The sequence below is a fragment of the Lygodium microphyllum genome, chromosome 12, assembly GCF_053477565.2.
Source record: "Lygodium microphyllum isolate KBCC chromosome 12, Lygodium_microphyllum_v1.1.10, whole genome shotgun sequence".
In the NCBI taxonomy this organism is placed as follows: Eukaryota; Viridiplantae; Streptophyta; class Polypodiopsida; order Schizaeales; family Lygodiaceae; genus Lygodium; species Lygodium microphyllum.
In genome coordinates, this window is record NC_141146.1 from 146,291,987 (window position 1) to 146,319,847 (window position 27,861).

The following is a 27,861-nucleotide window of genomic DNA, read 5'->3' on the forward strand; positions in this document are numbered from 1 at the left end:
GGGCAGGGAAGAAATCACAGCCGCCGAGACCCGAATGGTGTAGTCCCTGGCCTCAATTGTTTTAAGAATTCTTTTAAATAATTCGTCAAATTCCCTCTTGTTTCTACCTGCCTTCTCCTCTTTCGAGCACCTAGTGCCCGAGCGTCTAGTGAGGGCCTACACGGCCGGGTTTGCCACCCTCTGGCATTCCCTTGAGCCTTTGTTTTCCTGGCCTGGGAAGTTTTTGGCCTGCGTCTGAGGTGATGTTGCTTAGGGCCTCTTTTTGGTGTGTGCCTCTTAAGGGTAGGCACCGATGCCCTATCTACGCCATTAGAGATGTTGGTCAAGGCTTCTTATGGCGATAATGAGGGTTGCATGCCCTCCACCTGGAGGCGAGAATGATCACATGACTTCTGGACGTGTGGTGAGAGGAGGACTTGAGGAGCTTAGCCTGTCAAACCTAACTCTTCTCCCTGCACTTGACTATCATTGCTTGTGTGTGTTGATATTATCTATACAGGGTCACAAGACTCATTGTTTATTTATGTACATATTTTCGAATCCATATCACTTCATGAGGATAAAAACCAATTGTAGAACTCAGGATTGTACTGGAGTGTGGCACATGCATCCAATACTCATGGCTGCTTACTCAATAACAATAGATATTTTGCAACATCAAGTAGCATGGTACCTTGTCCGAGTCTACTAACAATATGTAACTCCTCCCCACTGAGTACCTTATCAGCCAGAGGGTTCTCTTAGCTAGTTTTGTCTAAGTCCATATCCCAAATGGCAGTCAGTACTCGAAAGGAAGTCGGCGCCACATAGGTTGGATCTCTTTGAGACCGCCATTTGGCCAATCGCTCCTCTGAGACCGTCATAATTTGGGCTCCTAGTTCGGCCATTGTAGCGTAGTTTTCAAACCAACATTTTTCGAATTGACTTTGACCCTCTGATTGTCACTTTGGTTGTTTTATCTCTAAGAGATTTGGTTGGCAAAGCACATCATTGAATGTCACAGTTAAGCGTAGTTTGTCAACTTCCTCATCAGAGATGAGTCGCATGTATTCATGCAAGAGCCTGTCATAGTGCTCGTCAAGATGTTCTTGCTCTTTCCATGATAGGGAAAATGGTAAGTATTCCCCAAGCTACTTCTTGGGGAATGCACCCATGTCCGCAAGGATGTAGACACGTGCCAATACTTTGAGTTTAGCATCCAACTTAGTTAAGCATTCTGCGACACTTTTATGTTCAATGAGGGCTTGCTCAGTTGCTATCTCATGCAAGATTCTAGGAGTTTCCCTAGGCTTGAGCATAACTGGGGGCTCATGCCTAGATGAGCAAGATTGGTCAACTCTAGGATTGCTTATGTCCTCGAGGTTTCCATGTGTCTCCTGAGGCTTTGTTGTTATTGTGTCATGGTTCTCCTTGGATGCGACTGGTATAGATTTGTCACCCTGTTGTGACAGTGTTGTATCCACTCTTGATTGGTTAATGCAAGTTCTGTTGTCAGTGGATTGAGTGTTGCAAGAAACCGCTGATGGTGATGGTTGCTTTGACATATCGGAACACACGGATGTTTCTGAGGTTTCACCGTTGTTAGGAGAGATGGCAATGGGTTCCTTAGTGGGTGGTCTCAATGCTTTATTTCCAAGTTCTTCCGTGCTCTTGGTCTCAATCTTCTTAGCATCCATAACCACTTGTAACTGCCATTGTGCTCATTGTGTTCTCCTCTTGTTTGTGGGCAACGAAGGTGTCTTTCACAAAGACTCAGGACCTTGAACTAGGTCAGTCGTTGATGTGTTTGGTTTGGCCTCAGCATTCTCTTTCTCTAGTATGTCCTTATGGGACATGGTTGCGCCTATTGAATGGCCTTTCTAGGTTGTGAGGTTACAGCTGCCTCTCTTTTTGGAGAGTCTATCTCTTCAGCTGATTCCCTTTTGTTTAGCTCCTCAAGCCTAAGCTTTAGGTGCTTTGGAAGTTCCGGAGTTGTCAAGGATGTTGGTTGCAACACCTCCTCCACATGTGTATTGCTAAGGACACGTTCCACAAGGGGCATTGTCACAGCCAAGGGCTGTGACTGCTGTGATCACTGATTGGAAATAGTAGCAGCTAGTTCAGTGGAATGGCTACTATTGGTGGATCGTGGTGTCAAGTCCTTAGGCCAATCGGAAGCGGTCGTGTCTTTTGTTGCCCTTTGAGCATTCACTTGTGTAGATCGAGCATCAATTGATCTAGTCACATTAGGTTGCACAGGCATATCCTTGGGCCGAGAGCTATGGGTGGTGTCATGTCCCACCTTTTGGACATCTTGAAGCTTAGATGGAGATAGAGATTGGGATTGAGCAAGTGCACTTGACAACTGATGTTGTGCTTCTTGTGTCCGTTTAGGGAAAGAGGGTGTAGGAGACTTGGGACTCCTAAGTGGCCTTGACCCTGGTTGGACGATTTGCTCATGGCTATTAGATGATTCTGCCATTTGCTCTGTTGAGCAATTAACCTTACCATGAGCAATGTTGTACCTATGATGCTCGTTATTCTCTTGGGAAATCAAAGGCTCCTTGGGCACTAGGGGCTTTTGCGTACCCTCGATGATTACATCTTATATCTACTTGTCAAGCACGCTAGGCTGAGGATCTACCCTTCGATTAGTCCCGTTTGGTTTCTTTATTTCGATCATGAGGAGCTCGGTCACTCCAATGTTTTTGACTTGAGACTTGGTTTTTCGTTTAGATTTCCTCCTGCATTTCTTTGCTCTTGATACGATCTGGCCTTCAGCTGACAAAGGTGGTTTAGCTAGGGGTTTTGGCACCTAAATCCATTGGTTACCTGCGTAATATCCTTGAGCACATAGCAATGCTTTGGATATCCATCGTGCCGTTGTATTGTCTCTCCATCGATACCTTCGTCTATGAGGCTTGGGCTTCTTTTGTGATCTTCTACGATATTTGTAAGTCTAAAGCCTATCCTTGGCATTGTCTCTTGACCTTCTTGTTTCAAGCATGGCCTCGCTCACTGGTTCTCTCTGTTCAACATGCACTTGTACCAACTCTTTCAACAAGTCCTTGCCCTCATTACTAGGCTTGCCTATTATGTCAGCACCTTCCTTGCCGTTCCCTGGAGGTTCGATGAGGTCACCCTTGCTAAAGGTTGTGACTATCCTCACATCCGATAGTGTCAAGTGTATCCTCTGTGCTACAAAGTCGGCCTCACACTTCGTCGCCCTTTTGAAAGGTCATCCGAGGAGGGTTTCCTTTCCACAACTAGCACTATTTGGAGGAACATGGAATAGGATAGGAAAGCTTCCCGTTTCAATAGTTACAAGGATTTTACACTTCCCTATAAGTGCTTGTGAGAGTGTTCCCCATAAGAACTAAGAGTTGCATTAGTTGGTGTGAGCTCTGGTTGGCCTAGTAGGGTCCATGATATTAAAATTAGCTCCTTCATCAATGAGGGCATCGACAGTGTACTCTCTTTTTGCGGTGAGGTTGACCCTAAGATAAGCAAGTGGTACTATGTCTTCATCTTCTGGGTCTTGGCTTGTAAATTTCAACCTTCTGAAAAATGCCCTTGAGTCCCCAACTACACGACCAGATGTGGATTCTCCACTAATGTCTTGGATCATCTGTGCAATGCCATTCAAGGTGCATCTATCGTCAGGATTGTCATGTCTAGTCATCCTCGCAGTTGTAGCTTGAGGTTGTTGCATTCCGCTTTGACTAAATGCAGTCCGGACGCAATCTAGACATGTTTTTGTGGTATGGCCTTTTTGCCCTTGTTGGCTAGATTGGCCCATTGAGGTTCTAGGATCTCTTTTTGTCTTTGTTCAGGTATGGGCTTTTGGTTGCTCCTTTGCAAGTGAGAATCCATGCTTGTGTAGCGCCATTACTACACTAGGATCTAATTTGGAGGACATGTCACAATGCATGTTTTCTCTCCAACCTACTTGGGGGAGGTGCGGAGGGGGCAGAGCTAGAGCCCCCTCTGCGAGGTCCACGGGGGGCAGTCCCCCCAACCCGCAGGGCCGTTACGTGTGCAATTTAAAGGATCATTTATAGCCAAGTTTTAAACTACTTGCTCTAGATTTCAGACTAGCGATAGATCTATGATGTGCTTTTGGCTCTATGGGGTCTCTAGTCGCTTTCAAAATCTACAAGTTAGAATTTTGAAAAAATCCAAATTCGCCGCAGCAGGTCCGAATTGCAAGGGCTGAATGTCCGATTCGGCCCGTCCAAATGGGCCGAGGGCCAAGTCAGGTGGGCCGACTGCAAGCGGTCCGAAGGGTGAATTCAACCGGTCTGAGTGGTCCAAGTGGTCCAAGGGCCGAGTGGAAAGGGTCGAGGACCGAGTGCCAAGTTGGGTTGAATATTAAGTTCATCCGAGTGGTCGATTCAGACAGGACGAGCGATGGGTGTCCGAGTCGAGCGAATCGAGGGCCGAATATAGGACGGGGCCAACAGTTGATTCTGAGACTCGGCCAAAAATCGTCGTCCACTCGGATGGGCTAAGCGCAATGCGTTTTTCACTGAACTCCACAGAATTCGTCGTGCCGAGCGATCGAGGCCTTCCTATTGGTCGAGCACCTCTCCAGATCCAAGCTACTTATGCAGGGGAACGTGTGGAATTACCTGTGGTGGGCAAAGAACTCCTCGATGGCAAGATCGAAGCAGGTCCACGCAATGAAGCTTTCTCTCCCTCTCTCCATCTCTCCTTAAACCTTGCAGTGAAAAATGTGGTCTTCCTTACCACTCCTGGTCCCTTATCACCATGCCCAGGCCTGTGATCACCTTAGTCTTGCTTTCCTCACCAATATTTAACCCAAAATTTCTTTTTTTTTCCATTCTTTTTCCTAATTTAGCCTGTTATACAGCAACAGAAAACCCTACTGCGTGCTCCAATGTTTTGCTCATATCCTTCCTAAATGTAAGAAAAAATCATAAGTGAAATACCTACACTACTCCAAAATGCTTTTCCTAGTCCAAAAAACCAAAAACCTACTTGCTAAGGAGATCGAATACCTCTTCAAACTCCCTCGCTTCCTACATATCTACCTCAAGTACCGATTCGGGAAAAACCCTACTTCAATGCTCGATTCGAAGCGCACAAGCGCTCAAGGCTTGAATCTGTTAGTCCCGGCAACGAAACCAAAATATGGAAGCTCTCACTCAACCGCGCAAGACCCACGGACCGCTTATTGCTTCAAGTATTCCAAGCCGAGCAAGCACTAATGGCTACCTCTCACATAGTCGACGCGCCATCCATCTCTACGGGTGTAGTGAGCTTACCTCCATACCCGATCGAGTTACCTCCTCTCTCGAGCACTCCGATAGCTCCACGATCCAAGTGCAAGCTTCAAGCAAGCTCCATCCTCAAGCTCTGTGCTCCAAGATCCATTACCGCGAGCAAGACAAGAGAAGAGAAGAAGAGGGGAGAAGATGGAGAGTTTCTCCTCCCCGGTCCCTCACCCTCACACACTCACTCCCTCACACTCTCATACTCCCTCTCTCAAGCACAAGCTCAAGCAAGCAAGAACAAGAAGAAGAAGAAAAGGAGGAGGAGAGCCACTTTTGGCCACACACAAGAATGAGCTTCTCATTTACTTTTCAACTTTATATACAAAACCCTAAATCCCTTTTGGGTGGTCATTCCCTTATCCCCTTTTTTACATGGCCGGCCATGGCCTAGGCCCTTTTTTCCATTGTCCTATCTTCCTAGATTCCTTTCCACCGCCCGTCTACATTTACAAATTGCACAAGTGAGAGTCCGGCACTCTTGAAATAAATCATGGTGCGCCTTGCGCTTTTTTACAACAGTAGAGTTGCGCTTTTTCTCATGCGCCTTTTTCCTTGATTTAGGACTTTTCTGCACTTCTTGTGTTTCCACATTCTTGTTGGTGCACATTCGTCTTATGTTTCACTTTTGCCTTCGCCTTGTCTTCTACTTTAGATTTTCTAGCTTTTCCACCTTGTTCGTTTGAGGGTTAACACAATAAACTTACCTATGAGGAGGCTATGCTAAAAGGCGGTTCTTATTCCGAGGAGTGGGCTATGCAGTCTAAGTTTGATTTGTTACAAGGGAACCATACATGGGACTTAGTTTCCTTGCCTAATGGAAAATGTGCATTACCATGAAAGGGGATGTACAAGTTGAAGAGTACCCCTAGTCACCCTAAGCCAACATATAAGGCTAGATTGGTTACAAAGGATTTTAAGCAGGAGCATGGTGTTGGCTCCAATAAATTGTTTTAACTTGTAGTCGATATAACTACCCTATGCTTGTTCTTAGACTTGGTTGCTCAATTGGGTTTAGAGCTTTATCATATGGATAGTAAGATAGCTTTCTTACATGTGAACATGCATGATGAGATTTATATGCAGCAACCTAAGGGCTTTGCAGAGAAAGGCAAGGAACACCTACTATGGAAATTGAAGAAAAGTATTTGTGGACTAAAGTTGGCACCTAGGGACTGGTACCACAAGTTTGATACTTTTATGCATTTGCAAGGGTATTCTCACAGTGATATGGATCTGTGTTGTATTTATACACCAAGAAGGCTTGTGATGGTTGCCTTATTATTTTGGTGCTTTATATTGATGTTATGGTTATAGTTTGGAAGTGCTCGTGTTGAGCTAGCTGCTTTAAAGATTGCTCAAAAAGAGCTATAAGATGAAGGACATGGAATAGGCTTTGCACATACTTAGTATGTGCATTACGTGCAATTGCTCTAAGAGACTTATATATTTTTTCTAGGAGGAGTACGCCCACAAAGCAATTGAGTATGTAGGATAGTAAGCCTATTGGCTATCCTTTATCTTCTCATGTGAAGGTCTGTCTCGTCAGGCCGATTGTCCCTAGTCAAATGATGAGAGGAAGGAGATGGTCAAGGTTTTGTATGCATCCACAATGGGCAATTTGATATATACCATGATAGGCACTTGTCCTAACATAGCATTTACAGTGAGTTGTGGCATGCTGTATGGCTACACTTAGCATGTGACATTAAAACACCATAAAGAATATCATGAGATACCTGAAAGCCACAATAGATATGTGCATTTGCTATGGTAGCGAGGATACATAAATCATAGCCTACACTAACTCCAACTATGCAGGACATGCAAACAATTAGACAGTCCACCTCTAGGTCTATTTTTACCTATGCTAGAGGTACCATATCTTGGACGTCTAGGGCACAAAAATGTAGGACCTTGTCTATATCAAGGCTGAGTGCATCGCAACCACTAAGGCTTGCTAGGAGGCCATATGGTTATGCCATCCAATGACAGACCTTGGTACATTGCATTCAGATTCTATGGGTGCCATTTGCCATGGGAAATTGTTTATTTCAAACTTGCATAAAGACCTCAAGTGAAGGGCCTACAATATCTCTCTTTTTTTTTGCAGTCCTAGATTCTCTTTGCTCCTCCTCCCTTCAAGACTTTGGTCGACTGAGAATATACAATCTCATAAGAGGTTGGCCAATTGGTTTTGACTCTTTGCGCTAGTCTCCTAACCCAAAGCATTTTCTTTTCGTCCAAATCAAAATGTTGAATCGTTGTCCCATAAGTCCTTCCATTGTCTAAAATCTTTCATATATATCTTCTTGGGCAATTTAGGGTCTTCTTGAGCTCGTGCTGCCGACGAGTTGAAAGCATAAGGCAAAAGCCAAACATTAGCTATCCGGCCTCCTACTCCATTTCTCAGGCCATGACCAGGTTCGGCAAAATCTTTGAGACGTCTCTTGAACTAATTCCAATCCTGGTCTTCCATCATGTTTGTCAATGGTTATCACATTCCCAATAATTTGACAAAGTCCCTCTGCCAAAAAAAAGCCCTGAACATCTTCTCAGTTTTAGCCCAAGTAGTTTTGTTAAATGGAAAAATTGACCCAATAAAAGTAATTGAAGCAGTGAGTATGGAGTTTGTCACTACCATTCTGCCCTCAAAGGAGAGGGAAACACTTTGCCCTTTGAAATCTTCTCTTTCATCTTCTTGATAAGTCAATCTTCCCACTGCTTGGAGGAAGTGCCCACTCAAATTGAACATCCCAAGTACCGAATTACTTGGCCAACTTGAACAATCCTAAAGCCATAGCCTTGCACCCATTCCGAGATATCTTCCCATCCCAAGTAGATGAATTTTGTTCTCTGGATACTCGCTACTGATACATATAACTTAGCAAAGTCCTAATAAATCTCCAAGAAACCGTCCATTGAAGCTTTCTCCACTCTTAAGAATAGAATTGTCATGAGCAAAAAATTGCACTGCAAACTACCATGCATTGGGCAATAGGGAGCCCTCTATTCACCCCTTCCTCGATTTTCTTGTCAATTTCCTTAAGATGGGTCTATGATCAAAGTGAAAAGGAGGGGGGCAAGGGGACGCCCTTGTTGCACTAGGCTCATCAACTCAAAAGGCTCTCAAAGGTACCCATTGACATAGACAAATACTATAGCATTGTTGAATAATGACGCAACCATTTTAGTGAATATTGAACCAAAGCCTACTAGCACCTTGAGCAGTCATCGCAAAAGGCTAGCTAGCTCTATCGTAGGCTTTTTCTAAGTCTAGATTTGTTAGGACAAAGTTAGATGGGAGACAATGCATTATCAATTGGAGCAATGAGTTTTGACATGGAGTCATGCATCCTATGCCCGAAAACAAACCCAAGTTGAAACGGATGAATCACCTAGGAGAGGATATGCTTGACTCTCAATGCTAAGGCTTTCACTAGGACCTTACAAGCAAGGCAAAGCATAGTTAATGATCTCCAATGGCTAGGTTTGTACCTATTCACTACCTTTAGGACGAGCTTAATTAACCCATGGTTAAAGAACTCAAGAATAGCTGTAGTTTCCTATCCCACTTGAAGTAGTCTACCAAATCACCAACACATACATCCCATATTGCTTGGAAGGCTTCAAGGGGCAAGCCATCAGCACTACGGGATTTGCCATGTTTCATGGCTCCTACAACCTCTTGAATCTCCTCAAGGGACAAAGGGCTTTTGAGCAAAAGCACCACATCATTGAGTATTCCAGCTCCATAACCCTTCAAGAATTCCTACAACCTTTCACATAATTGTCTGGTACAAGAGGAGTTGTCCAACAATCACTAAAATATGATTGGTAAAGTCCACAACTATTTCAACATCAATTGTGTATATGGTACATATTTCATCTTCCACAAAAGGAATAATGTCCTTTCGTTGCGTCATTTTCAAGGTCCCCATGAAGAACTTGTTAGGTGCATCACCAAGCAACTCCCGCTCTCGTCACAATTGCACTCAATTATACTATTGCAACATTAATGGCATATTTCTCAATCCTACAAAAAGATTTCAACTTCACTTGGAAGTTTGTGTAAAATAGGGTCCCTTTAGCATCCTCCGACACTCGAGTGGAGTTTCTCTCCATTTTATAGCTCCATCCTAGGCTCTCCATCAAGCCTCAACACGCATACATCCATGAGGTTTGGCAACCCTAGAGAATGCAAGAGGCTATAGAAAAACTACAAAAAATGTGCACAAGCACAAGTTGTGTATGCCATGAGATTAGTAACATTAATAATTGTTATTGCCTTGAGATTGATGGTAGATTACTATACTAGTGTGTTCTTAACTTGTAACTAGATCTCTATACTAGCCTACATTTCAGCATTTATCTTGAATTTGTACCAAACCAAAACGAACTACTAGCTAAGAATAATAGTTTATTTGGAGCTTGTCCTTTAGAAACTTGCTAGAAAGTAGTGATCTTCATGTACTAATTGTGCATTTTGGAACATGTTTGGCAATGCACTATTCACCTCGTATGCCTTAGGATGAAAGAATCTACAAAACTTTGCAAATGGAAAGTTTGACCTAGATATCAAAACTACAAGTTTCTTCCCTTGTATTTATTTTTATTAGTGTCTCAAGGATGAAGTTATTGACTCTATTTAAGGCACAATATCAAGGAAAAATTACTCTCGAATAAACCATACATAAAGACACATTGATCTTTTCTCCTTGTGCTGATCTTTGCAAAGTAAGAACATTTTAATGCCTTGTGATCTGGAAATTGAATATCTTAGGCTAGCCAGCTTACCAAACATCAAAACCATTCCAATTAGTCCAAGTATGAGGTTATCCATATTGGAAGATTTGTGAACATTTCCTATGGATACTAATGTAATCATTGGAAGTTAACCAAGGTATACTTATAAAATGAATTGACCATCTAGAAAACATCCCTCACAAATTGATACATTTCACATAACACTCCAAAGTTGCATATCATTGGAGGGCTCCTATTCTCTTTTTTGCCAATTTTCTTTTATTCAGCCTCCTCAAGATCTGATTACAAGGATTTCCCATGCTACAAAATCAAAAAGCTTAGGGTTCGAAGTAAATCAGCCTACAGCTGTGATCTGGTAGATAAGGGGAGGCCTTTTTTCACTTCAACATACTAATTCTGAGTGAATCACAATCATTTAGCCATACAAGTCCAAAGACATGCAACGGGGAGTTTTCTCCTTGGATCTAACAAATGGAAAAATCACTATCATACCATTTCGACGTAGTAAAACCCTCCAAGATAAGGAGAGTCTTACATTTATGCAAAGACCTTACATAGGCTTGTAAAATAACGAATTTAATATGAAGAGCACAAACCATGTACAAAGCATTCTACGATGAAACTATCCTTCATAAAAGAAACCTGCTAGCTTCAGCAGCTGTTAGGCTTACTACAGCTTCACATTTTGCTATTGTACTAAGCCCCATCTTATTACAAGAGTCTGAATATGTGTCCAAATCACAATGAGCTTCTGCTTTAGAATTTACTTAAGAATGTATTAGTCAAGATATAAGTATAGAAAACATTACAAAAGGACCACAACGTGGTAGGGAACAATATTCATTTTGCTTTACAGAAGGGGGGTTGTACAAAAGAGCAGCAAAACAGAACACATGGGAATAGCGTGAAGCATTCTACCACAAAACGCCCGGTCTGTAGATATAAACTACTTCTATTAACATCCAACAGGTGACTTGTCAATATTATGTTACAATCCTACCCTGGATAGGCCCACATGGAGGAGAACCAAGGAAAACACATGTACCAAACCACCAATCAGTACCGCCTTCCTCCTGCTGTTGAAAGCAGTACTTTTGATGCTTTTTTACTTTTCTTGGTGGAAGATTGGCTTGCTGCCATGCCATTGGCACCATTTTGTATTAATTTTGATGACTGTGCTTGTATGATGTCAGCAAATGATAAAGGTGACAGCCTATTGGTTCCTGCCCAGTTTTTAAACCAACACAAAGTAGTGAGGTTCTGCTTATGCTACATAGGACATTTTGGCAGACTAAAGATATCAGACACTTTACCAGCATCTGGAGAGCTGCCAAAGCTTTGACTAGAAACTGAGACTGCTGAAGATTGCAACGGAGTTGTATTCGTCAGAGTTAACTCTGGTGCATCATGAGCCGAAGCAAACCCTAGCTTTGTAACTTGTGAGAAAAGCTTGCGCTGATCAAGCACTGGGCTTGTAGACTGCACAGTACTGCCAATACCTGTACATACAATCCAGAAATGGTTATGTTGCTCTGTCCTTGCATGTTGACTAACAGAATCACAGCATGTGGCACCTGCTTTATTCACGTCAAGGTAAGGCTAGCACAAAAATCAAAAGCTGACAAATCACAGGAAAATACTAGGTCCCACTGATAAACATTACTTCCAGCTGTCAGCTCTATGGTATGAAATATGCATCAAATACAGACAGAAGCCATAACGACTAATTTCCAAAAAGCTTACTTTGGCTGGACACCAACATCAGACATGGTTATCTGAGAATACCACATTCAATAAAGCAGCAAGCCACAATCTTTGGCAAGCTTGCAAATTGGCACGTACATAGTGTTAAGGGTTAGCTGATCTCAAAGATGTGGGAAATGTCAAACCACAAGCACAAAGAACCTTACTTCTGCAGATGAAGGAAATGAACAACATTCAAGATATAATTGGCACTACGTGCTTTGTCCTAGCCATCATCACATTCGAAACAACACCACCTTTACAAAACATCTTCACTAATTCTTAGAGAACACTTTGTCAGAATCTCCCTCAGAGGTATTGCTTCACTAAACACTTCTTTCAGAATTTGTGAACTATCATGGGTGAGAGTGGGCCAGCTTGAACATTTGATTAAAGTCTGGCCAAATCAGAAATTCAGGTACCAATTTGCAGTTTTGCCTCGAGTTTGCTCTTCTTAATCTGGCTAGAGCAATTTGCCCTTTTAGATAACTTACCCATAACTTAGAGAGCAAGTTGCCCCCCACTGGGCTCTTAATTTAATCTGTTTAGTATACCCCTATACCCATCTGTCCAAATTTGGGACAATTGCATCATTCCCCAATTTCGACCTGAAAATAACACTCGGAGCAAAACCCAGGATAAGAACATAACAAAGAAAAAGTAGGAAAGGCACATCTTTCAGTTTAGATTAAATCATAGTATCTCTGTAAATAAATTCAATGACAATCAGCCTGACATATGTCGTGCTCCCAAAAGCATATCCTACACATTGCCATGTGGGCTTGATCTAGGCTTCTAGTTATCATCCTGTTGTTTGGGGCTGTCTATTGGCCAACTAGAATCAATATATTGCACATGTGCACACAGGTGCCAACAATTTGCAACAGACAACAATCTTTGTAATTCAACTACTTGCCAGAGAATGTGCCTCTTTTCGCTGCCCAGACAAGAGGGAAATTTTATATCCCCGAAAAGATATGAGGTAGATGGACATATCAGGGATCTTTGACTGCGGTGTCCCTGCAAAGAGTAGCTCTCAGAGAAGGGTGTGAATTCTAGGCAATTGAGTACATATCAATGTATGGTTTAATTTCAAGTGTCTTGAGCGGACTTTTGTAACCATCTTTGCAATTTTGAGAACTCATGATGTGGCAAGTCTGTAGAGCCATACAATGTATGTAATGTTTGGCAAACAGATGATGGCCCATGTGCAGACAAGATTGACTTCAACACAGCACTCAAACTACAAACTTTTATGGGACTTTGGCATATACTGTGACAACTTCAACTTTACCAGATGGCTTCACACAAGAAAAAGGCAATACCATCAAAAGCTGGGCCAGCCAATGGTTCTTCCTCTGATTCCTCTAACGGAACTCTTCCAGATGGTGAAAAAAATTTGCTTTGAGATAAATTCATTCTTTCCTCCCTCAGGCGTTCAGTGTGTTCCTGTCCAAGACATGTGTTATTCTATAGAAGCACGCCATTCTTGCAATTATTATGCACACGATAATGCACGTGCAAAATTACATAGTTTATCAAGAAGGGGGTTAAGATTATTGCACTTAAAAATCCTTCACAACCAAATTAGCCATGAACAATTTAATCTCCAAGCATGGAGTCAAACCTTCTTAAGGCGCCTTTTACGACAATAGTGCACAAAGAAATCCTCTAAGACAACTTAACCACAAGCCCAGACAAATTAATCTGCCCAACCTGCTTCAGACGCCTTCGTCGACGAGCCTCACGAAATCGTATTTCTTCCATGAAAGGTGTAAATGCAGAACTTGGCAAAACTCCTCGAAGATCAAGCTCACAGAACTGCAGAGAAGCACAACCACTAAATATACAGTTCAAATAGATTTTCAAATTGCCCTCTGTTTTTCGTTTCTCCTTTTTCTTTTTCTTTTTTTGGCCAAATGCCTCCTGACAGCAGAGCCAGAGATGCAATGTATCCCATGCCATTTCATTAATACATTTATTTTGTATTCAGGCTCTTGTTCTCTTTCTTTTCCATGATAGCAAAGTTTCCAAAATCAGGTGTGCCTGTTATACCAAAGAAATGATTCCCCTTATGACTAAACACCAAGGAGTATGCAACCTCGTAGAATCTTCATCTAGACAACTGAATGGAAGTGTTTCACAAAACTTTTAGAATATGAACTTCAAATGTTTCAAAGACTGCTGCTTGGACTAGCTTTTGGCATTGAGCGTTTACTGTTCTCCTTTTAAGTGCACAAATGCCCCAACAACATTCATGAACCATATTGATCAAAAATAATTCAAGGACTTAGATTTTTGTATTCATTAACGATACTTCTTGTCTATTCAGAGAATAGCCATAACATATTCTTGTAAACTTCAACAATAACTTCAATCAAGGAGCAAAGAAGATCAAGGGATGAATCAAAGAAAAACCTTGAAGAAACTGAATAAAATTCATGACATGTTGACTGAATACGTTTTTCGCTAAAAAAAGTGGCATCCTATACTTGGGCAAAGTGGGATCTCCAAACATGGGGATTAAAATGACATATAGAAGGGAAAGGCCATAGGACATGCAAATCAGTGCACGCTCTCAAAAACACTAAACAAGAGTCCAAAATTTTCTGAAACAAGAAACCTCTCTGGAACTTTCAATTCCAGTTGGAGGCCAAATGGTCATGTCCTAATGCAAGTTGAAAGGGCATTGGTATACAAGACCAGAAACTTGAAATGCTCCCACTCAGGATCCAGAACTAGCTGCAGTAGGTAAAACAAAACAAGGACAAGAGATTGGAATATATTATCACTCAATCCTTTATAAACAATACATAAACAAGATGCCTTTTGGTACTTATATGCAATCGTTCAGCATTTGGATTTCTACCTTGATTCTGATGTGTAAAAATTCTGCTGGCATTGGACAGCCCAAATGAGTATGGGGTAACACCGCACACGCACACACACACACACGCGCGCGTGCACACACCCCCCCCCTTCTTTTTTCCACCTCTCAAATTTCTCAACACCTCTTGGCACAAGCAATAAGTTATCTATTATATTGGCAGATTCTCTAATTAACTTTTGGTCCATTTCAGATTAGAAAGAAACCCCTATGTCTAGAGAATGCCAAACAACAAGACTACATGCAAGTTGCAAGAGACATATTGAGGCCAGCTGTCAATTGCCAAGGTAGACCAAACAAAATTGTTTGTGGCCATGATCTTTCCCACTTGCAGCAACTTGAACTAATAATGAGGGTCAAGTAAGGAGCTTTAGCTTGCACCAGAGTAAATTATGTTGAAGAGCAACAACTTCAGCTTCAGACCAAGACACAAATTCAGACTGAGTGTTAGCTTCCTAACTCCTGATACCTTACTCAACCATGTTTGCATCTAAGACTTAACAGAATACAATATTATGAAATGATAACCTGTGTATGCAAATTAAGGCTCAAAGCACATAAACACACCCCTAACAGATTAGGACTTTACATAGACAAAGTGAGTCCAATCATATGAAAGATTCCTCTCAACTACAGAATGAAGGTAGATGCCAGGTATGACAGATATTAGAATGCTAGGTGCTCTGCATATCAACATAAGTATTCAGGCAGTTCATTGTGTGTTTACAAGAGATTTTATGCCTTTTTCTTTGATTATTAGGTCTGTTTCTTTCTTTCAGCCTTCTCGATCTTAGGGAAGGCTTTGATTTTTGATACTGTGCACGAACTTATGTGCATTAAACCTGAACTTTCAGAAAATGAATTACAGTTTGGCACAGCAGCACTTAAGGACCAAATAATATACTTTTGATTTTACATCTGGTTTCCGTCTATAAAACTGAGCACAAACTTTATTAGACATAACTTTCCAGAAAGCTAGCTGCAGTTTGGTAAAATGCCGTATCTCTAGGACAAGCTTTTTAAAAGCTGTATAAATATTTATTAGTTTAACCTACCCAAAAGTTGGTTGTCAAGGGAAGATGACTCAAATAACGGTAACGCTTTCGCGCCGCTTCTGTTTGAATGTGACTCTCCATTTCAACTATCCTTGCTCGTAGCCTATATCAGTTTGACATAGAAAGCCATGTAATCAAAAGAAAGAGAACTATATAAGGTTCCAGGCATTAGAGCAAAGCAAGCCCCAATCAATTTCAGGAACTCTATATGGCACAACTCTATACAAATCAAAGAACTCCAAATAGTCACATTGCTTCTTTGAGAGCCAAGTAAATCAAGTACTGTTCTCAACTAACATTCTGTCTTATTTGAGTGCACTAGTACAATTCAATCTTATAGTATATAATTACACAACAGAAGACCATATTGAACATATCCTTTCTAAATTCATGCCACGCATACACTAAAAATTGAGAAATGCACTGTAGTATAGAATACAAATAGAGACAATGTGAAACACTCTCCATCCCTGTCTTAGTCAAAAAAGACTGTAGCAGCAGAAGAAACACAAGACAAAGCCAGATACAAGATGTGGAGAAGGGACACAGAGAATACTGAGCTGGAAAAACAACCTACTAATGGTGTGACATTTTTCTCATCATGAGATTTCCCTAAAAGAGTCAATGCTAGAGAACCATAGATAACTTTTCTCACCAGAAGCTCAGCAGATAACAATCAATAAGAATCATGCCCTCCATGTCACCGCCATACTAAATCTACACACTGTGGAGTCATTACCCTGCCATCCATGTTGACACTTTACCCAACAAACATCTTTTATATATTCCCGCCAGCTTTATTGCATTATCTTTCATCTAGACCCTTTCATCACCTTGCAGGACTTCACAATACAGCTAACTGCAACCCTACAAACAGTTGAGACAAGACTATAAGGAGGTTTGGATGCTCTTCCAGGACCCCAAACCCCCCCCCCCCCCCAAAAAAAAAAACCCAAGTTACCTCACTAGCGACTTGGCATACTTATGCTGCACGCATAGGTGTCTATCATGTTCTTATGCAGCCACCTCTCGCTCACCTCCCTAAGCCACGCCCACAATACTCCACAACAAAGATGGTATGAGACTCCATAGGCAAACTCCAAAATGGGAGAGTAGAAGGTCATGATGGTTTGGTAGAAAAGCATTTTCCATGCACTCAAGACCTAAGTACACACATTCAACTTAGTGTGAGACTTTTCTGCATAGTAACATGGGATGGGTTTGGGGGATGGGAACAAGAACGGGAGCAGTGATGGGAACAAGAATTGCCATCCCCTACCACCATGAGACGGGGTTCTAACATGGGGACACCATTGGGACAGTACAAGGATGGGATGGGACTAGGACAAGTATCACGGGGACATGATATCTAGAGATGCTTTAATCTTGCCGATAACTTTTGATTAAGTTATTAATCAAATGTGCAAGGTTGTTTAGTATATGTGATGCACATGGCAGTTACTTAATGGTAATAGGCCAAGGACCCCGAGGGTGCACTGAGAGTGTCAAAGATAAAAGTTGTGATAAGCTATGCCAGCTAGGCTTTGGGGGTTATTTGGTGTCACTTTTGACCCTAGGACAGTTGTTTAGCCAATAAGTGTCAGTGGTGATACTAGGGCCTAGCATTAATTAATTAATTAATGCCAATCTAAGGGTCAACAAAGGTAAGGGACCACTCCACGTTGCAAATCGTCTAGTCAATTTAATTACGAATGGGCCAATTTATTGGAGCCTTAGCCTGACGGAGCTGAGAGTGAACGCGACAGATAACACACACACAGAGTAGAGAGTAGTAGAAAGGAGAGTGAGCACGACACCTCTTATGTTCGGTACAATAGACTAGTGTACCTCTTTGGGTTCTCGATAGATATATATGAAAGTACAAATGTGCTAAGGATGTGTTCACACCCATGCACATATAAAAGGCACGATGGCCCTTTATTCCCAACAACCTCCCACCTAAAGGCTATAAAAAAATTACACGGCAGAGCGAACAAAATCTGAGAAAGAGATAGAGAGTACACAACAGATAAGAGGAGAATTAGTAAATTCTTTAGCTCCAAACAACTGATACAAAGATGGCTCTATCCACCCGTGCGCTTCCACTGTGTGAAGCTTAGATGGCGATCTAGACAGAAGATAGGTGAAGAGCTTAAGGCTAGCTGGAACAACTCTGACTGGGTGAAAGATGAATGATAGATGGCTGTGAAGGGGTTTAGCTTTTATAGCCCGCGAAGGCTGTTAGGTCGGCCTGACCGACCTACCATATAAGCCTCCACTAGTCGGCCAGGGAATATTCCGGGGAATATTTTCTTTACCATCGGGCCGGGGGTGCTGCCCCGGACCCTCGCCAAGGGAGGCCGCTGGCCCCCCTGGGACCCCCCAGCCAAGGGTCGCTTCCACGGCCCCCGAACCCCAAAATAGGGCCCCCTTTTAACTCCCTTACCCCGCAACTCGATGCAATGCGCCTCGAGTTGCTACCAACTTAACCACTCCGTCTAACCCAAAGATTAAACCCACAACGGTCACCTTTTTGCCATCCGGTCACATAGACCTCATCTGATATATAAGTCAGGACTCAACCAATGTCCGGGCTCACATTTTGCTTCTCCTCATAATGGGGGCCTTACAACTTTGAGCACCATGGATCATTGGTAGCACCTTATGAGGGTGGGGCATTGATCATATCTAACACCCCCCCTCAATGTCCACCCATAGGTGAACTATCTCCTCGGCCCAATGCCGAGTCTCTAAAGATGAACTTGAAGCAAATCCTTCGTAAGTGCTTTGGTGAAGATATCTGCTCCATTCTCCTCTGTTGGACAGTAGACCAGTTCCACTATCCCATCCTCCATCAAATCACACACATAGTGATACTGGATCTCTATATGTTTGGTGCGTGCATGAAACACTAGATTTTTGGCAATGGCGATGCAACTCTGATTGTCACATCTCAGCACAGTTGGTTCTTCATCCTGCACTCCCATATGCCATAGAATCCTTCTCAACCATATTGCTTCACATTCAGCAAAACAAGCTGCCTTGTACTCTACTTCAGTAGAAGACAATGCCACTGTTGGCTGCTTCTTACTAAGCCAAGAGGAAATTCCTGAACCCAAAGAGAAACAATAACCAAAAACTGACTTCCTGGAATCATTGTCTCCTGCCCAATCTGAGTCAAGTTCCCCATAAGAGAAGTTCCGTAACTGTATGTGATACCATAGTCAAGAGTTTCCTTCAAGTATCTGAGCATCCGCATCCCAGCCTTCCAATGACTCTCATGAGGTTTGTTTGAGAACCTGCTCAAAACACCAACAGCAAAACTGATATCTGGTCTGGTGTTACACAAGTAGATCAGACTGCCGATCAACCTCCTATACCTCCCAATGTCTACTAGTGCTGATGTATCCTCGACAGATAACTTTGCATTCACCTCCATAGGTGTAACTATCTCCTTGCACTCGATCATGCCAAATGCCTTCAAGATCTCCCATGCATACTTCTTCTGAGAGATGAAGATCTTTCTTGGCTCTTGCCAGACTTCAATCCCCAAACAATAGTGCAGCAAGCCCAAGTCTGTCATTTCAAACTCAAAACTCAAAACCTTTCGAGTTTCGTTGATCATATCTTCATAGTCACCTGTAATAAAAAGGCCGTCCACATATAGGACAATCACTACAGACTTTTTACCATCTCTGTAAACATACAAGTTAGCATCTGAGGCACATCTTTTGAAGTTTAGGTTTAAAAAGAACTTATCTATCCGCTGCTACCATGCTCTGGGGACTTGTTTCAGCCCATACAATGCCTTCTTCAACTTACACACTTTATTCTCAAAATGGGGAGCCTCAAACCCTGATGGCTGAGCCACGTACACCTCCTTAAGGTCACCATTTAAGAACGCTGACTTAACATCCATTTGGTACACTGGCCACTTCTTGTGGGCAACCACTGCAAGTACTGTGCGAATAGTGGTCATTCTGGCAGTTGGGGCAAATGACTCTTGAAAATCAAACCCTTCAACTTGTGAAAATCCTTGGGCAACCAGTCTAGCTTTGTACTTTTCTAAGGTACCATCAGCCTTGTACTTTACCTTCCAGATCCACTTAGTGCCAATAACCTTCCGCTTTCCTGGTCAATCCACTAGCTCCCAAGTGTCATTCTTCATTATGCTGTCATACTCCGCTTGCATAGCAGCCTTCCATGATGAATCTGCAAGTGCTTCTTCTAAGTCAGTTGGCTCCTTTACTTCTCTCATAATCTCAACCATCAAGGTCATATTGACTATGTGAGCAGAAGCCCTCCTTTGCTCCTCTATTCTCTGAGACCTCCTTGGTCCGTCTGCCTTCTCCTCAACAGATGCAAGTATAGGATTATTGTGGTCATAGAGCTGCTTCACCCAGCGCAGCGATGGCTTTTCCGGTGGGGTGATGTCAAGTTGGTGAACTTTTTCCTCATCATCTGAAGATGATGCTTCCTCCTCCTTAAGGATAGGGACAGCTCTCGAGACGGTTCATAGTGGACTACTACTTCGCTTGATGATAAAGTGGAAGAACTTGCATTCTCCTCCTCCATTGTATGCGGCTTCTCCTTGAACACCACATCACGGCTCGCGATGATCTTCTTTGCCTCTTGGTCATATAATTTGTAAGCCTTCTGCTCATCACTATAACCCAAGAAGATACATTTTCTGCTTTTTGGTTTTAACTTGTTTCTCTTCTCATCTGGAACATGTGCATAACATTCACATCCAAAAATTATGAAATGTGAGACAGATGGTTTCTTACCAATGTAAGCCTCATGAGGTGTTTTTCCCTTGAGAGCCTTTGTATAGCTCCGATTTAGAATGTAGACTGCAGTATTAACAGCTTCAGCCCTTGCCCTTTAGCATGCATCTTGCCATCTCCACAATGGTGTGATTCCTGCGTTCCACAACACCGTTCTGCTGAGGTGTGTGAGGCGTCGTCAATTGACGCTTGATCCCTTTGCTCTTGCAAAAGTCTTCAAACTCCTTTGAGTTGAACTCACCACCACCATTTGTTCTAAATTTCTTCACACTTTTCCATGTTTCATTCTCAACAAGTTTTAGCCATTCTTTAAACTTACCAAAAGCTTGAGCCTTATCACAAAGGAAGTACACCCACATCTTCCTACTGTAGTCGTCGACAATCAACATAAAATAAGAAGATCCCCCCAAGGCCTGTGTAGGCATCTTACCACACAAGTCAACATGCACCAACTCTAGAGGAGCATGTGCTCTGTTCTTGCTTTCTTGTGGAAATGTCTTTCTCTGTTGCTTGCCCATCGTACAAGCTTCACACGGTTCCTTCAATTCAGTTATTATAGGTAGGTGAGCAACCATACCTTGCTTTTGCATCTCCTTCAACACTGCAAATCCGATGTGTCCAAACCTTTCATGCCAAAGCTTACTTGTGCCCACTCAAGCGGTGGCTGTAAGAGCACTTAGCTCATACAGGTTGTTCCTTCTTTCTCCTTTGCCAATAATTGTGCCAGCACTATCAAGAATTTCTGCACATGTCTTCTTGAACCTCACTTCATGACCAAGATTAGTTATGGCAACAACTGATAACAGATTTCTCCTGATTTCGGGAACATACAACACATTTGAAAGCTTTTTTACTTCACCATTTGCAGCAACAAAAGAAATAGTACCTATGCCCGCAGCAGGGCATTTAGCATCATTTCCAACCGTCACAGCGATGGATTCTTGTAGAGGCTGCATAGAACTGTATAGACCTTTCTTGTTGGTCATGTGACGGGAGGCCCCACTATCCAACACCCATGAGTCAATAGTAGATTCTTCTTGCGCCGAGGAGCACACTTCCTCAATGGTCGCCATGAATAATTCCAACTCTGCTTCAGCCGTATTGGCTGTCTCTTTCCCTTTACTTTTAAGGGTACCATTCTTTTCATCTGCCTTCTCGACACGACAATCTGCAATTGCATGTCCTTTCTTCTTGCAGTAAAAGCACTCTCCTTGAAACTTCTTCTTGCCGCCCTTCTTCTTTTTGTCACCATCATTTTTTGTGGAGGAACCACCTTTACCTTTTGCATTAGTAGAGAATGTAGCATCTCCATTGTTGCTTCCTTCTCGGGCTTTCAACCTCAACTCCTCCTCCATCAATAATGCACAAAACTCCTCAAAAGTCAAAGCTTGAGGTCTCACTTGGGTACTAAGGGCAATTACTAGTCCATCAAACTTTTGTGGACAAATCCGAAGACACCTCCGAGCTAGCTCTTCGCTAGTCTTTTGTATCCCAACGACAGCCATCTGGTCGCGCAGATTCTTAATCCGAGTGATGAATGCTTCAACCGTCTCTCCTTCAGCAAACTTCTCCGTTGCTAGTTGATTCTCCAAGTTTTGAATCCTTGTTTGGTTTCCTGTTTCATACTGACTCCTTAGTACATTCCAAGCCTCTGACGCTTTGGTTGTATGCTGAATCAAAGTCAGAACACTATCAGAACAGCTTGTAACTAAGACACACAATGCATCTACATTCCTTCGTTTCCAAGCTCGTAGAAGATCTGCATTCGGAGGAACCATCACACTAGAATTTGATGGGTCGGGGGTAGGCTGTGGTTCTGTGTCAATCCCCAGCACAGTCTCAAGAAGCTCATAAAAATCAAGGATAGTTGTAATTTTGAACTTCCACAAGGTGTAGTTTGTACCATCTAACTTACCTTCGCTGAAGGTTGGTGGACGAATCCTCAGTGTTTGAATAGCCGGTACATCAACACCACCTCCTGCACCGCTTCCTGATGCGCCAAAACCGCTTCCGAAAGTCGACATAGTTTCTCTTTGCTGTTGAAGCCTTTGCCTCTTGCACACACTCTGATCTCTAGAGCCCCCTGGGCTCTAATACTATGTAAAAAAATTACATGGCGCAGCGAACAGAATCTGAGAAAGAGATAAAGAGTACACAACAGATAAGAGGAGAATCAGTAAATTCTTTAGCTCCAAACAACTGATACAAAGATGGCTCTGTCCACCCGTGCGCTTCCATTGTGTGAAGCTTAGATGGCGATCTAAACAGAAGATAGGTGAAGAGCTTAAGGCTAGTTGAAACAACAACTCTGACTGGGTGAAAGATGAATAATAGATGGCTATGAAGGGGTTTAGCTTTTATAGCCCGCGAAGGCCGTTAGGTCGGCCTGACCGACCTACCATATAAGCCTCCACTAGTCGGCCAGGGAATATTTCCTTTACCATCAGAATCCAAAGATTAGACCCATAACAGTCACCTTTTTGCCATCCGGTCACATAGACCTCATCTGATATACAAGTCAGGACTCAACCAATGTCCGGGCTCACATTTTGCTTCTCCTCATAATGGGGGCCTTACAACTTTGAGCACCATGGATCATTGGTGGTACCTAATGAGGGTGGGGCATTGATCATATCTAACAAAGGCAATGTGCCTTAAGAGGAGAAAATAATCAGCTAAGTCTAGGTATGTACAAAGCTGAAATACATATACCTATCAAACTCCCATCATTTGTCGGCAATGAGCAAACCACTCTGCGGAAAGACCCTTCCTGAGATGATCTACAGAATTATCATTTGTATACACTTTGTCAAGCTCAATACTCTTGCTATCAAGTACATCTCTAATGAAATGATACTTCACATGTATGTGCTTCATCTTTACATGAAAGACAAGATTCCGTGCTAACATGATAGCACTCTTAAATATCACAATGGAGAACAGGTAACTCTGTAATGCCAAGCTCTCCCACCAGACGTGAGAGTCATAAAGCCTCCTTGCATGCCTCAGTGGCAGCCATATACTTTGCCTCTATAGTAGACAATGCAACACACTTTTGTAGCCTAGAGATCCAAGAGACTGCTCCTTCTCTGAAGGTAAACACATACCCAAAAGTGGACTTTCTACAATCCGCATGTTTGTATCCGTAAAGCCAACGACAGATGCCTTTTGCTTTCCAAAGCAGATGCACAAATCATTTGTGCCTTTGAGATGTCTCATAATACCTTTCACTGCTTCCCAATTATTTTTACCAAGGTTTGTCATGTATCAGCTAACCACTCCCACTGCAAAGGCAATGTCAGGACGTGTAGCAACCATACCATACATCAAAATGGTAACAACTGAAGCATATGGTATCTTGGCCATTTCAACCTTCTCATCATCAGATGTAGAGTTGTCCTCTGCACTGAGTTTCACATAAGAAAGCAATGGAACCCCAATTGTTTTCCCCCCCTCCATATTGAAAGGTTGCAAAACCTTGGAGATATACTCTTGCTAAGATAGATAGAGTAATCATTTGATCTATCTCTAAGTATTCGCATGCCAAGAATGTGATTTGCATCACCAAGATCCTTCATGTTAAAGCTGCTATGAAGACTTCGCTTCAGTGAGTCCAAGGCATGAATATCCCTGCCAGCAATCAACATGTCATCAACATACAGAACTAAGATAATCAAGCTGTCATCTGTTGCCTTCTTGCTGTACAAGCAATAATCCACTTGACTTCTATGAAAACCTTGAGACTTCTATGAAAATCGTAAGTTTGTATGAACCAAGATTATCTTGGAGATATTCTCTTAGTGTTTGTTTCAACCCATACAAACTCCTTTTGAGTTTACATACCATCGTCTCTTTCCCTTTTGCCACAAATCCTTCAAGCTGCTACATATATATATCTTCATGCAGATCACCATGTAACAATGCAATCTTTACATCTATCTATATGAGCTCCATATCTTCAGATGCAACCAAGCCCAAAATGGTTCTCAATGTAGTCATCTTAACTACAGGAGAGAAAATCTCATCAAAGTCAACTCCATGTTCTTGTTTTTACCCCTTTGCAACCAATCGTGCTTTGTACTTTGACAAGGAACCAGAAGTGACCTTCATCTTGTGAACCCATTTGCATGAAAGAGTTTTCTATCCTTTAGGCAACTGCACTAAGTCCCAAGCGTCATTTTTCTCTAGAGAGTCCATCTCTGACAACATGGCTTCATACCATTTCTTGATGTCTTGTCTGTCCATTGCTTCCTTGAAGCAAGATGGTTCATCACACTCTGTCAACATGACATAATCAGCCACATTGTTTTCACCAAGAACAAATCTATCAAGTTGTCTAGTAGCCCTAGACGATCTCCTAACCCAATGATCATTGTTTGTTGGCTGTTAAGCCTGCAAATTTCCATTTTCAGCTTGCTGTCCTGACATTTCAGCCTACAAATCAGCATTAACAGCTTGCTGTCCTAGCTGTTCCTGCACATCCAATGGCTCATCATTATGCGCAATGGCTGGCTGATCATTTCCAGCATTATTTTCTACATTTGCAGGTTCATTTACAGCAAGTATTTGCTGCTGTACAGCGGGCACATTTTGCTGTCCAAAAGGTATTTCTTCCCGGAATACAACCCTACGGACTTCATCTGTTCTTTCGGGCTTCTTGTGCAAGCGATCTTCCCGGAAGATAACATCATTGCTGTGTACTACTTTTCTTTTCTTGAGATCCCATAATCTATACCCCATTTCACCTTCATCACCATATCCTAGGAAAATACATTTACAGGACTTTGGCTCAAGTTTGCTGCGTTCTTCCTTACGTATGTGCACAAATGCTTTGCAATCAAACACTTTCAAGTGTGCATACGAAGGTGGCTTGCCCAACCACGCTTTTTGGGGAACATGCTGAAGTGTAAAGACAGAACCATGTTGAAACTGCAACTGCACACTGCCAATACCTGCAATGTCACATGCATAGTGTCCCCAAGATGGACAACAGCATGTCAACCCCTTGTATAGTCAGAAAACCACTCACGATGAGGGGTGACATGAAAGGAAGCACCTGAATCTAGAATCCAAGTATGCATGTCATCATCCATATCTACAAGTAAAGCATGTGTACTAAAGTGTGAAGAGACAAAGAGTACGTCATTCCCACTATCACTGTCATGAGTGACTACATTCACCTCTTCAATTTTGATATTGCTCTTCTTAGGCTGCATCGTACACTTAAAATCAACACCTGAAATTCGTGGAATTGACAAGGATTTTAGATGTCAGGCCATCCATTGTGAATTGGAGTAACATTTGATCAGTTGGTCGTTCCATTTGTGCAAGTCTCACGTAGAAATCAAGGGACGATTGGCACAAATTGCTTGCTAATTGTTTGTATAGCAAGAGGCTTTTGGATCAACAAGGGAGATTGTGGAATCTCAACTTGTACTCAATCCACGAGCAATTAAAGTTAAAGAAATATCGAAAGGAACGCCACTTTTGGGGCCAACCAGGTGTCTATAGTCCAAGATTAATAAGGTAATGTGTGCATTTTAGTTTATGCTCATTTATTAATTGTTGCAATTAAGTGCTTGACTAGGTAATCTACTTAGCATCAAGGAAGTTAAAGGCATAACTGCTATTAGAGTATTTTAAAAGCATCTTCTTCGACCACAAAGAGAACTAATGGCGAAGAAACGGATGATTCAAAACAAAGCTAACCATTTGAGCTCCTTGCTCTCTAACAAGTGCAATCCATGACAAGTTACCAATATCCTTTTGTAGGTTATTCAAGCAATGAGCCATACAATATAAAACTCTGATAAGTAGATAATATCCATGGATAACATCACATGGTGCCCTGTTTGTGGGCTCTCCATCTCCAACAAATCCCACAACATGCTCTAGGCCAATAAGCTCAATACCTATAACCCACTCTATTGCAAGTACATCTACCGACTTTCATGTCCCTATACATCATGTAAAGATATGAAGTACATCTTTCCATGAGAATAAGCAACCGTGCCATGAATGGATCGCTTGTGTGTATCACTCTAACCATTAGCAATCAATGAAACCCCATTTTTAGCCCACATGCTCTTTCTAGTCATTGTTGCTTGCTCAACAAAGCGCTTCTCCTTGTCAAGTAAAGTAGTGCGTAAGGTCTTTGCTAATGGAGGCACATATGAAGGAACATACTCACCAATCTTTGAGTATGGCCATATAAAGGGCCATACTCACCAATCTTCCTACACATCAATTTGAAATACTCTGATCTAGCTGCACGAAACTGAATGTGGTCATGATAGAAAAAACATGCCACGGATGTATCCACCTCTTCCTTTTTCTTGGGATTCCAACTAGCATCAAGTGGTCTATCTACGTGCAACATGTGGCATTACTGATGCCATGGCTAATGCAATGCCTGCAATAGTGTGAAGGTAGCACTTCTAGATACTGATCCTACTCTAGACACATCTGATGGGGGTGGTGTCACAAACGTTGCACAGTTAGCTACAACACGTCATGGTCTAGACGCAAAATAAGCTTGTTGACCTGCTACACAATCACAAAGCTCCCTTTGCTTCTCCAAGGTCACATTAGGACAAAACTGTACCTCTAAATTTGGCTCATGTAAGAGACGAGCTCGGACCTAATTATGCATAAGATAAGTGACAATTGGTATTTCACATTCTAATATTTAAGCAACTTTGAAAAATTAAAATCAATAAAAATTCGAAATAGAAATGCTCGGTTCAATGGATTACCTTGTTTGCTCCACTGGTTCACTTGTATGGGTAAAGCTTACAAGTCCATGGTCAAGATCCTTTACCATTCAATGGGCGATCAACATTTACTTCTTCCCACTATGACTAATCATTAGACCTTTTTCCTCGACCACCAACATGACAAGCAGGGCAGGAGGATGAAGCCATTTCAAGCTGAAAACTAAAATAACAATGGCTAAAGAAAGCCTAAAGCGTTTGCCGTTGCAAAGAGACTCGAGAAAAGAGAGAAGAGTGAACTGTGAGGAAGAACCTAGAAGAGAGAAGGAAAAAGGAGAGAAGGGAGAAGGAAAAAGAGAAGAGGAGACGAATGGAGAAGAGACAGAGGAGGGAAGTGGAGCAAGAAGGAAGAGAGAAGAAGGAAGTGGGAAGTGGGAAGTTGGAGAAGAAGGAAGAGAGAAGAAGGAAGTGGAAAGTGGGAAGTTGGAGAAGAAGGAAGAAGGGACAAGGGCAGCAAACAGGGTGGGGGGCTAGAGTTGACAAGACCTACAGGACGTAAGCTAACAGGACCTGCAGACGGGCGAGAGCGTGCAGACAGAGCCAAACAGCAGACACAAAACGAGCAAGAGGTGAGAA

General features: G+C 42.3%; 1 protein-coding gene across 1 annotated transcript in view; it reads right to left on the minus strand.

Moving 5' to 3' along the window:
• Window positions 1-10,795: 10,795 nt before the first annotated feature.
• Window positions 10,796-27,861, minus strand: part of LOC148028413 (RING/U-box superfamily protein) — a 64,786-nt gene continuing 47,720 nt past the window's right edge. Inside the window, exons 5-9 of the mRNA XM_087690218.1 lie at window positions 15,726-15,828; window positions 13,500-13,604; window positions 13,109-13,232; window positions 11,354-11,539; window positions 10,796-11,263 (exon numbers count right to left, since the gene is read on the minus strand). Of these exons, the coding sequence (XP_087546344.1) occupies window positions 11,097-11,263; window positions 11,354-11,539; window positions 13,109-13,232; window positions 13,500-13,604; window positions 15,726-15,828 (685 nt within the window). The 3' untranslated portion in view covers window positions 10,796-11,096. The remainder of the gene's footprint in view (window positions 11,264-11,353; window positions 11,540-13,108; window positions 13,233-13,499; window positions 13,605-15,725; window positions 15,829-27,861) is intronic.